The 9,713-nt window shown below is 44.1% G+C and overlaps 1 protein-coding gene and 1 pseudogene across 1 annotated transcript; both read right to left on the reverse strand.

The window, feature by feature from the left end:
- Window positions 1-81: 81 nt before the first annotated feature.
- On the reverse strand, window positions 82-696 carry LOC111533501 (annotated as a pseudogene).
- A 2,700-nt stretch (window positions 697-3,396) lies between these two features.
- On the reverse strand, window positions 3,397-9,623 carry LOC111535005 (high mobility group protein B3-like). Its single transcript, XM_023201457.3, has 5 exons — window positions 9,530-9,623; window positions 8,412-8,566; window positions 7,978-8,117; window positions 6,882-7,056; window positions 3,397-6,401 (listed from the first exon to the last, which is right to left on the reverse strand). The coding sequence occupies exons 1-5, from the start codon at window positions 9,588-9,590 to the stop codon at window positions 6,267-6,269; spliced, it is 666 nt and encodes a 221-aa protein (XP_023057225.1). The 5' UTR covers window positions 9,591-9,623; the 3' UTR covers window positions 3,397-6,266.
- Window positions 9,624-9,713: the final 90 nt, after the last annotated feature.

Genomic DNA, 9,713 nt, shown 5'->3' on the forward strand with positions numbered 1-9,713 from the left:
AAGCAGATAAAGGCTTGTTTTATTTTAATGGCTGATCTATGTAATCACGGAGGCCAGTATGAACAGACAAAAGGGGAGCTTTTATTTCTTGGTGTCTTCCTCCTTGGACAAAGTCTCCATGATCTCCTCCTTCTTGGCCTGGGGGCGCTCTTCACTGCACTTCCGTGCTTCCTTGGTCTTAGGCCTGTGGGCCTCAGCCTGGTCAGCCAGGAGCTTCTTGTGGGCCTTGTCTGCCTTCAGCTTGTGGCTGTGTTCCATGAGAATCCGCTTGTTTGTGAACACATTCCCCTGCACCTTCAGGTACAGGCTGTGATACATGTAGTGATCAATCTTCTTAGATTCACGGTATCTTCTGAGCAGCGAGCCCAGAATCCTCAGTCTCTTCATCCACATGACCTTCTCTGGCATTCGGGCATTGGCTGTACCCTTTTGTTTATCTATGCCTATATGCCTGCCCTTCCAAGGGCAGGTGTTTTTCTGGTGTTTTTCTGCCAAGGTGTTTTTCTGGCATCAAGCCCGGGAGTGGACCGTCACAGGCTTGGGGATGATCAGCCCATCTTTGATCAGTTTCCGGATCTGCTAATGGAAGTTGGCATTGGCGATTTCATTGGTCTTACTGGGGTCCAACCAGACCTTCTTCTTGCCACAGCGGTGGACACTACAGGGGAGCCTCTTCTGAAGCCTGAGCGTACTCATGGCTGTAGTTGCAGCAGCAAAAGGAAAGAGCTCCCTTTTTTATCATTATTATAACCATCCTAGTGGGTGTTCAGCGGCATCTTATTATAGTCTTGATTTAAATTTCTTGATGACTAATGATGCTGAGGATCTTTTCATGTGTTTATTGGCCATTTATATATCTTTTTTTGAGAAATATCTGTTAAGATATTTTGCTCATTTTTTAAAGTGGGTTGTCTTTTTATTGCTGAGTTGTAATAGTTCTTTATATATTTTGAATATTAGATCGCTATAGGATATACGATGTGCAAATATTTTCCCCCATTCTGTAAAGGTTGTCTTTTCACTTTCCTGGTGGTACTGTTCGAAGCACAAAAGTTTTTGTTTTAATTTTAATGAAGTTCAACTTATCTATTGTTTTCTTTAGTTGCATGTGCTTCTGGTGTCCTAAGAAACCATTGCCAAATCCACGGTCATGAAATTCACACTTATGTTTCCTACTAAGAATGTTATAGTTGTAGCTCTTACATTTGGATCCTTCATCTATTTTGAATTGATTTTTGAATGCACTGTGACGGAAGGGTCAAAATTCATTCCTTTGCACATGGATATCCAGTTGTCCCAACATCATTTGTTGAAAATTATTTCCCCCATTGAATGTGACTTTTATCTCTATTGAAAAATCAGTTGGCCACAAATGTCTGGGTTCATTTCTGGACTCACAGTTGTATTGGCCTATATGTCTGCCCTTATGCTGGTACTACACCGTCTTGATTACTGTAGCCTTGTTGTAAGTTTTGGTTTTGGTTTTTTGAGACGGAGTCCCACTCACTCTGTTGCCCAGGCTGGAGTGCAGTGGCCATAGTCTTGGCTCACCACAACCTTCGCCTCCTGGGTTCAAGCGATTCTCCTGCCTCAGCCTCTGGCCAGAGTAGCTGGAACTACAGGCACGCGCCACCATGCCCGGAATTTATTATTATTATTTTTTTTTAGTAGAGATGGGGTTTCATCATGTTGGCCAGGCTGGTCTCAAACACTTGACCCTAAGTGACCCACCTGCCTTGGCCTCCCAAAGTGCTGGGATTACAGGCGTGAGCCACCGCACCTGGCTTTGTTGCAAGTTTTCAAATCAGGCCAGGTGTAGTGGCTCACAGGTGTGCTGTAATCCCTACACTTTGGGAGGTCGAGGCAGGAGGATCAATTGAGTTCAGAAGTTTGTGACCAGCCTGGACAACATAGTGAGACCCTGTCTCTAAAAATAAATAAATAAATTAGCCAGGTGCAGTGGTGCACACTTGTAGTCCCAGTTACCTGGGAGGATGAGGTGAAGGATCCCTTGAGCCTGGGTGGTTGAGGCTGCAATGAGCTATGATTGTGCCACTGCACAACAGCCTGGGCAACAGAGCAAGACTCTGTCTCAAAAAAAAAAAAAAAAAAAAAAAAGTTTTAATAAAGTAGTTTTGAAATCAAGAAATGTGAATCCTCCAACTGTTTTCAAGATTGATCTGGGTATCTCCTGCATCTCTTGAATTTCTATATGACATTTAGAATCAGCCTGATTTCTACTAGAGGAAGCCAGCTGGGATTCTGACAGGATTGCGTTAGATCAATTTCAGTATTACCATCTCAACAATATTAACCCTTCCCATTCATGAACGTGGAATGTCTATTTCCTTAAGTCTTTAATATTTTGTACTTTTCCCTATGTAAGTTTTGCACTTATATTGTTCATCCCTAAGTATTTTATTCTTTTTGACGTTATTGTAGATATTTAAGAGAATTGTTTTCTTAGTTTCATATTGTTCGTGACTGGTATATAGCACTACTAGTTTTTGTATGTTAATCTTGTATACCACAGCTGATGAATTCACTTTTTAGCAGTTTTATTTGGACATTCTTTACGGTTATCTGTATACAAGATCATATCATCTACATATAGACATAGTTTTGTCTTCTCAATTTCAGTCTGGATGCTTCCTCTTTTTCTCTTGCCTAATTGCCCTGGCTAGAACTTCTAATACAATGATGAATAAACCCATGGGTTTTCCTAAATGTCCTATATCAGGTTGAGGAAGTTTCCTTCTACAGTGTTTGTCAAGGTTTTTGTGTTTACTGAGATGATCTTTTTCCCTTCTATTGATATGGTATCCCAGCTTCTTTTGAAAGCTGAAATTGTAGGATGCCCCACATACAAAACAGCAGGGGAGGCTGCTCTGGTTGAAGCAGTAAGGGAAGCTTGGGGCTACCAAGCTGGCTCAATGGCCTTTCCTTCCCAGGTAGCCTTGGGCTCCACAGAAAACTGAGCTGGGAGCCAAGAACAGCAAGCAGTCCCCGTGGCTCTCATCCAGAACTCCTTGTTGGGCATGGCTGAGTCAGCCAACTAAGCTCAGACCCTTGGCCTCGAGGAGCCCTGGTGGTCAGGGCTGGCTGATTACAAGTACTCAACCACTTTATCAAACAGTAGCTCGTCAGCATCCTGCAAATTGCCTATTTATCCTGGTCCAGGGCTTCAGAGCCAACTCCTCCTTATGCCTCCGGCCAGGAGGTTGATCTTGGGGCTTTGGAGTCCTTAACACTTGCGTCATTTTGATGGTATCATTCCACTAAATGTTAGCAGTTCAGATCTATGGTTACCACAAAGTTTGTACTTCTAAAACCTTGATAATCAACCAAAAAGTACAGAGGTTCAGTATCTCAAACAGATTGCAGACAGCCCACTGATTACTTTTTGGGAAGAGTGATTAAGAAACTTTATTACAGAAAATGAATGCATCCAACGTCCCCAAATACATTTGTGACAAGAACAGACACACAGACACAGACAATGGTCACTACATCACAGCCTTGTTCTTTCCGAAGGATAAAACGTCATTCAAGAAACGTCATTCAAGGGGTGAGGTGGTTAGAGGGAGTAGGTACTATCCTTTTAAATGGAGGGGAAAAAAAAAAAAGCAACAGGTTGACACCTTAAGAACACATATAGTGGGCCCAGAAATCAAGCTAAGCCTAAGCCTTAGGTAACATCATGCCACTTACCGCATCTCAGAGAAGCCAGGTCATTATTCCATTAGAGGAGCAATCTTGTGACAGTGTGAAAACGTTGAGTAGTGATCTTGCTGCATCAGCTAATGGACCAAGTGGCCTCAACTTGACGGCCTCTTTAAAACTCAATGTTTGCCTAATCAAAGATCATTTGGCTAAACTGCTTCCCCACTTCTGCTTAGCTACTTTGGAAGCACAAAAGTTACCCCTTTCCATCCTTTGCCCTTCCCTGCTTGGTACATCTAGATATGAGAAAGACAGGCACCACTTAACAAATCACTCCCTTTTGACTACAGGTTGTTTCTCTTCCATATTTGACGAGGCTGGCAACAGCTCCCGAATCTTGGCCTAGCACATCACGAATTGGGAAGCTAAAGCTTTGGCTTAGAATGCCAAGTGACAAGGACATGGCTGAAGCAGGAGGGGCAATTCTGGAAGAAGTGCTTCTGGGCAAACCTCACAACCGAGTTTTTTAAATTAGTGGTCATTTTCCAGAACTAGAGCACACATTCAGGACAAACAGTTCTGATGGGAGAGGGAATGGCTATGAATACATAGAGATCAGGCTGTGACCATGACCATAACTTGTACTCATCCAGGACCCGACAGGGTGGAGAGGACACCGCCTCCAGACACATGCAAGTTTCTCAACAGTGAATTTTAAGAAAAAGCTGCTTTCTCTTAAAATTAATACCACAAAAACACTCCTGCGTGTCTCATAGCCTCAAACATACACACCCAAATATTAGTGCTGGGCAATTGCAACAGTGACCCACAACACAGGACTGTATCTTTCATTGCTACAGACAGTAACGATGTATATACATATCAGCCTTCAAAACGGTAGTGTCACCACTTGCTACTGTGGCCATCTCCCCGCACCCCAACCTGGATAAAATGTTACACTACCCACTAATATATCTACTGACACACAAACCAAGCTTCTTCCAGTTTAGCATTGAACATCAATCTACATTTCCAGTGAATGAGCTCAACTTTATGAGTAGGCCATTCAACTTTTCATGATACATTTAGTGCTTAGAAATGTTTGATTCCATTAGCCTGCCCCATAGCTCAGGTGGCCCAAGATGGAGCCTGTAATCTTCCCTGGGGTGTTTGGTGTTTTGAAGGAGTAAAGTAGGAGCAAAAAAATGGATACTGTTCCCTACCCCACCCCCCCATCCCACATCCCCTCGCTGGCATCCAGGAGACCAGCAGCAGGCTCAAGATCCCAAATATTGGGCACCACAAATAACGTGGTATGTGCCAGAGCACGGGAGGGGGAGAATAGGGCTGAATGAGAAAAAAAATCAGGCCTGAATTTTTGACACACCACACACTCTGAAATTGCTGTTTAGCAATACATTTGGCCCCACAAAATAGGGGGTGGAGGTGGGGCAACAGTTAAACCTAGATAGCCTTCGTCCTAATCACCCACCTTCCTATACCTTGGAAGGCTACTGACACCCTTGCCTATGTCCTTTCCTTAGCTCCTCCAGACTTCATCTGAATGCCACTCAGACACAAACAAAACCACACAGGAGCTTCAAGTAGCCCTCTCCATCTCAGCCCTAAGTGAGCTGGCCACTGAGTAATAAAAGAAGCTACCACATTTATAGCAAGGCCAGTCTCCAAATACAATGGAGTGGGGATTTGTTCACTGCTGAGTCAGAAATTGACTGTTATAATAGAGAACAGTTTTAAAAATGTAATACTGTTTATTTAACTTCTAAAACATTTCAGCATTCTAAACATACAAAAAAAATAACAGAACGTTGCAAATCATGTTTAAGTACAGGAGGTTCTTGAACTTTCATTGATGCAGTGGCTCTTTGCTTTGCTGACAATGAAGAGTTCTACAGTTTGTTTAAAAACAAACAGTTTAAAAACTACCGCACTTAAAAAAAAAATTCTCATGCCAGCTGACCTCTCTGTCCACAGCTAAGATGGCAGCAGAATGCTATGTCACTATATACAGAAACAAGACAACCTGAAGCTAAATGGATGCCCCCTGCAGAGTCAACAGGTCCAGCCTCACAGTGCACACCCTGAGCTACAGCCTCTCCAAAAGGCATCTTCCCCACAGCCTCAACGCCGAGCAAGGAGCATCAAGAGTTTGTCTCGGTTGTTTTGTTCTTTTTACAAACTATAGATATATACAGTTGAAAACTCAGGATTTCTAGCCAATAACCATAGTTAACACCACCTTACAAATTTAAAAAAAAAAAGCCAGAAACATCTTTAAATGCCTTGTCACACCAACAGCAAAGTGCACAGAGCGAGGAGAACACGAAGAGTGCCTTTTCATTTTAAAAATGTTTGGAAATATGTACAACTTTGATACAGTTTCAGGGTGCTCCAGACACCCATGGCCACTTCATGTAAACCAATGACAATTTCTAGAGCACTCTGAGAGACTACAATATGACCGTGATCAAATTTTGTAATTAAACCTAATGAGGGCAACAGACACTTCTCAAATAAGAGATGAGTCGATTACGGCGCTCCCCTACTCTAAGTATTCACAAGGAGACAGATAAACAGTTTCTTTATTCATCCTCCTCCTCCTCCTCCTCTTCTTCCTCCTCCTCTTCTTCATCTTCTTCTTCCACCTTTTTCCGGGCAACTTTAGCAGGACCCTTTGCACCATCAAACTTTCCTTTTGACTTATAGTCAGCAACATCCTAGAGGAACAGGGACACATTTCAAATGAGTACGCGGCTGTTTTAACAGAAAGTAGAAACATGCAGTCTTCATCTCAGGTAAGAGGACAGGAATTGAAATCAAGTTAAGACAGTGCTGCTACCATATATATTTGAAGTATGTTTCCATATATGAATTCGGTTCTTAGCCGTATGAATTTAGAAGTTAATGGGTGTTCAAGTGTCCTTCAAGTTACATTAGTAGCACTATCAAATCCTCTGTTACCGTTTTTTTTTCTCTTAAAGAGTAAGCAAAATATTTCAAGCCTGAAGTAGTTCCCAAAACAAAGACCTGTCAAAAAAAAAAGCATGAACACCAGCACCCATAGCTACCTTGCAGGGGGATAGGCCCTGGAGTGCTATGCTAAGTACTCAGCCCAGCAAAGCTGCAACATGCCCTGCAACCTACTGATACCAGAGCCACTGCCTGCTCACCAGTGCAGGCTACCAGCCCCACCTTACCTTCTCATACTTCTCCTTCAGCTTTGCTGCCTTAGTGATGTAAGGCTGCTTTTCACTGTCATTTAAATTATTCCACATCTCACCCAGCTTTTTTGCCACGTCTCCAATAGAGATGCCGGGGTTTGTGGATTTGATCTTGGGACGGAATTCTGAACAGAACAGGAAGAATCCAGACCTTGGAAGAATTACATAAATTACATGAGAAACCACAAAAATGTGAGTTTAAGTTGAAATCCCACATTCCTGAGTAGCACTCCCTCCTACCACTATGACTTCTCCCTAAGGTGAAGTAATCTATGATACCATATACAATGCTACAAAGTTGTAGGTTCTCAAATGTATAAGGTTAGAAAAATATATGGTGCTAGGTCAGGCGCAGTGGCTCACGCTTGTAATTCCAGCACTTTGGGAGGCCGAGGCGGGCGGATCACCTGAGGTTCGGAGTTTCAGACCAGCCTGACCAACATGGAGAAACCCCGTCTCTGCTAAAAATATTAAAAAATTAGCCGGGCATGGTGGTGCATGCCTGTAATCCCAGCTACTCAGGAGGCTGAGGCAGGAGAATCACTTGAACCCAGGAGGCGCAGGTTGCAGTGAGCCGAGATCACACCTTGCACTCCAGCCTCAGCAACAAGAGCGAAACTGCATCTTAAATCCATACATACATATATATATATATATATATATATATCTGTGTGTGTGTATATGTGTATATAATATATATGCGTATATATATGCGCATATATATATATATAGTACTGTCTCAGTCCTTCAGTTACTGGGAAAGGCATAAAGAACATACTTCAAGGACCCTGACAACCAAAACTGGGGTGTCTCCTTCACAATGGAAAGGCCAATAGACAACCACTGTGAATGTGCACGCACAGCCCACAAACACCTCAGCCTTAACCACAGACAATGCTGGCACTGCATCGTCAAGCCCAAGTACAGAATGGTTTGCAGAGGTATCGCCATCTTTTAAGTATCTTTTAAAAAATATTTCATTTTGAAATGAAATACAGGACGACCAAAAAACCAAATCCTCCAAGCAGAAGAAAAGGTATTAATTGTTATCCTGAATCCTATAGTCACTTACGGTGGCCTTTTGGGAGCATTAGGATCCTTCTTCTTCTTGCCTCCCTTAGCTGGTCCATAATCCTTCATTTCCCGGTCATAGCGCACTTTATCTGCCTTTGCCATTTCATCAAATTTAGATTTCTCTTTCCCGGACATCGTCTGCAAAGAACAGGACTTGTTAAATCCCTCGATGCAGTGACACATACCTATTCAGTTTCTTGTGATTTAAGTGGCAGTTGCTAGAACCACTTGCAAAAGGGGGTAGGTAAAGGCCTGAAACCTGTGCAGGGCCTTAAAAAAATAAAAGCATACACACAAAATTCTTAAGCAAAATGATTCTAAGTAAAAGTAAAAGAGGCAGCAAGCAGCCATCTGGGAGAAACTCTGAAGGTAAGTAACCCCAAAGTGAGAAACCCAACTAAGACTAGTTTGAAGGGTACAAAAGAAAAATACCTTCCACCTCTCAGAGCACTTCTTGGAAAATTCTGCAAAGTTCACAGGGACCTCTGGGTTTTTCTTCTTATGTTCTTCTCTGCACGTCTGCACAAAGAAGGCATAAGCAGACATCTTGCCCTTTGGTTTCTTCGGGTCACCTTTAGCCATCCTGACTGTGACAGAAGAGAAACAAAGAAATACAATGAGGAAAGTAGGGAGGAATTGACAAGAACTACAAGATGTACCAAAGGCAGAGCAAAATTAAAACTACACTTGCTGTTAGGGAGTCCCCTTCCCCCAGTGCCCAACACCAGTGGCAGAAGGCAGAGTGGGAAAGAAATCAGCTTCACTGTCGCTTGTCATTTAACTTTTGACCAGCACGAAGCGCGCTGGTTTGCGAGTTACTTCTCAAGAGCGATCAAGTTCTCCAAATGGAGCCGACCCAAGTAGGGTACTCAGCGTTACGTTTACAGAACTGCTACGTTTTGGAAACTACGATCACAAAGTGGGAAGGGCACGGAGAGGACACATTTGGTGGGGGTGATAGAAGCTTGAAATCTATGACTTAAGACTATCTGGTCATCTGCTGTTACGCAATTAAAAACAACAACTCTTACCACTGCTGAACACAAGACCAAAGCAGGAGAACTATATATAGGGGATATCTGAAATTGTCACTACTGTTGATGCGTTTTGGCTTATTAAAAAAATGGCTTTACAACACGGGAGATCTGGAAAGTGAGCAGGTACCCCCGTACTATTAGTTCAATTCATCACTTCATCACTATCTAAAGGGGGAGGGTGTATCAAAAGGGCTAGTCGTGCTCATCTGTAACCCAGAACGCAGGTCCAGCCCAGAACACTTTCTCCAAAGTTTCCAAATAAAAATGCAGCTGCGGCATGTCATCGTCCCTGTCCCACCCCCCAGCTTCCCGCCATCTTTTCCTTTTCCCACACCCAAGGTCATCATGTAAAACTAAAGCGCTCCCCTTGGCAGCAGCCGCCCGCGAGGCTGCCCAACAGAGCCCCGCAGCGGCGGCCCGGGCGGGGCGGGACCGGGAGCCGGGGAGTCCCGGCCGGCAGCAGGCAGCCCGTCTCGGCCCCCGTGCCGGGTCACCGGGACACCCGTAATTCACCTTCCATTTTGTCAAAAGCCTCCTGATGAAAGAAAGTGCCCCTGAAATCCGCCGCTGTCATCCCCGGGGAACGCGCGGGGCCGGGGGCGGCGGCGGTGGTGGCGCGCGGGGGGTGTGCGGCCGGGCCGGCGGCAGCCGCGGCACTGGTGGCGGCGTCCGCCGCGCCTCGCAGTCCCACTTGCTA

This window comes from Piliocolobus tephrosceles, unplaced genomic scaffold (genome assembly GCF_002776525.5).
Source record: "Piliocolobus tephrosceles isolate RC106 unplaced genomic scaffold, ASM277652v3 unscaffolded_23720, whole genome shotgun sequence".
Lineage (NCBI taxonomy): Eukaryota > Metazoa > Chordata > Mammalia > Primates > Cercopithecidae > Piliocolobus > Piliocolobus tephrosceles.

Excerpts from the sequence above, each read along its gene's own strand:
- LOC111535005 (XM_023201457.3), bottom strand. The coding sequence starts at position 9,590 with ATGACAGCGGCGGATTTCAGGGGCACTTTCTTTCATCAGGAGGCTTTT. Across the intron at positions 8,567-9,529 it reads GGCTTTTGACAAAATGGAAG|TCAGGATGGCTAAAGGTGAC; the intron begins GTGAATTACGGG and ends CTTCTGTCACAG. Across the intron at positions 6,402-6,881 it reads TGAAGGAGAAGTATGAGAAG|GATGTTGCTGACTATAAGTC; the intron begins GTAAGGTGGGGC and ends CTGTTCCTCTAG.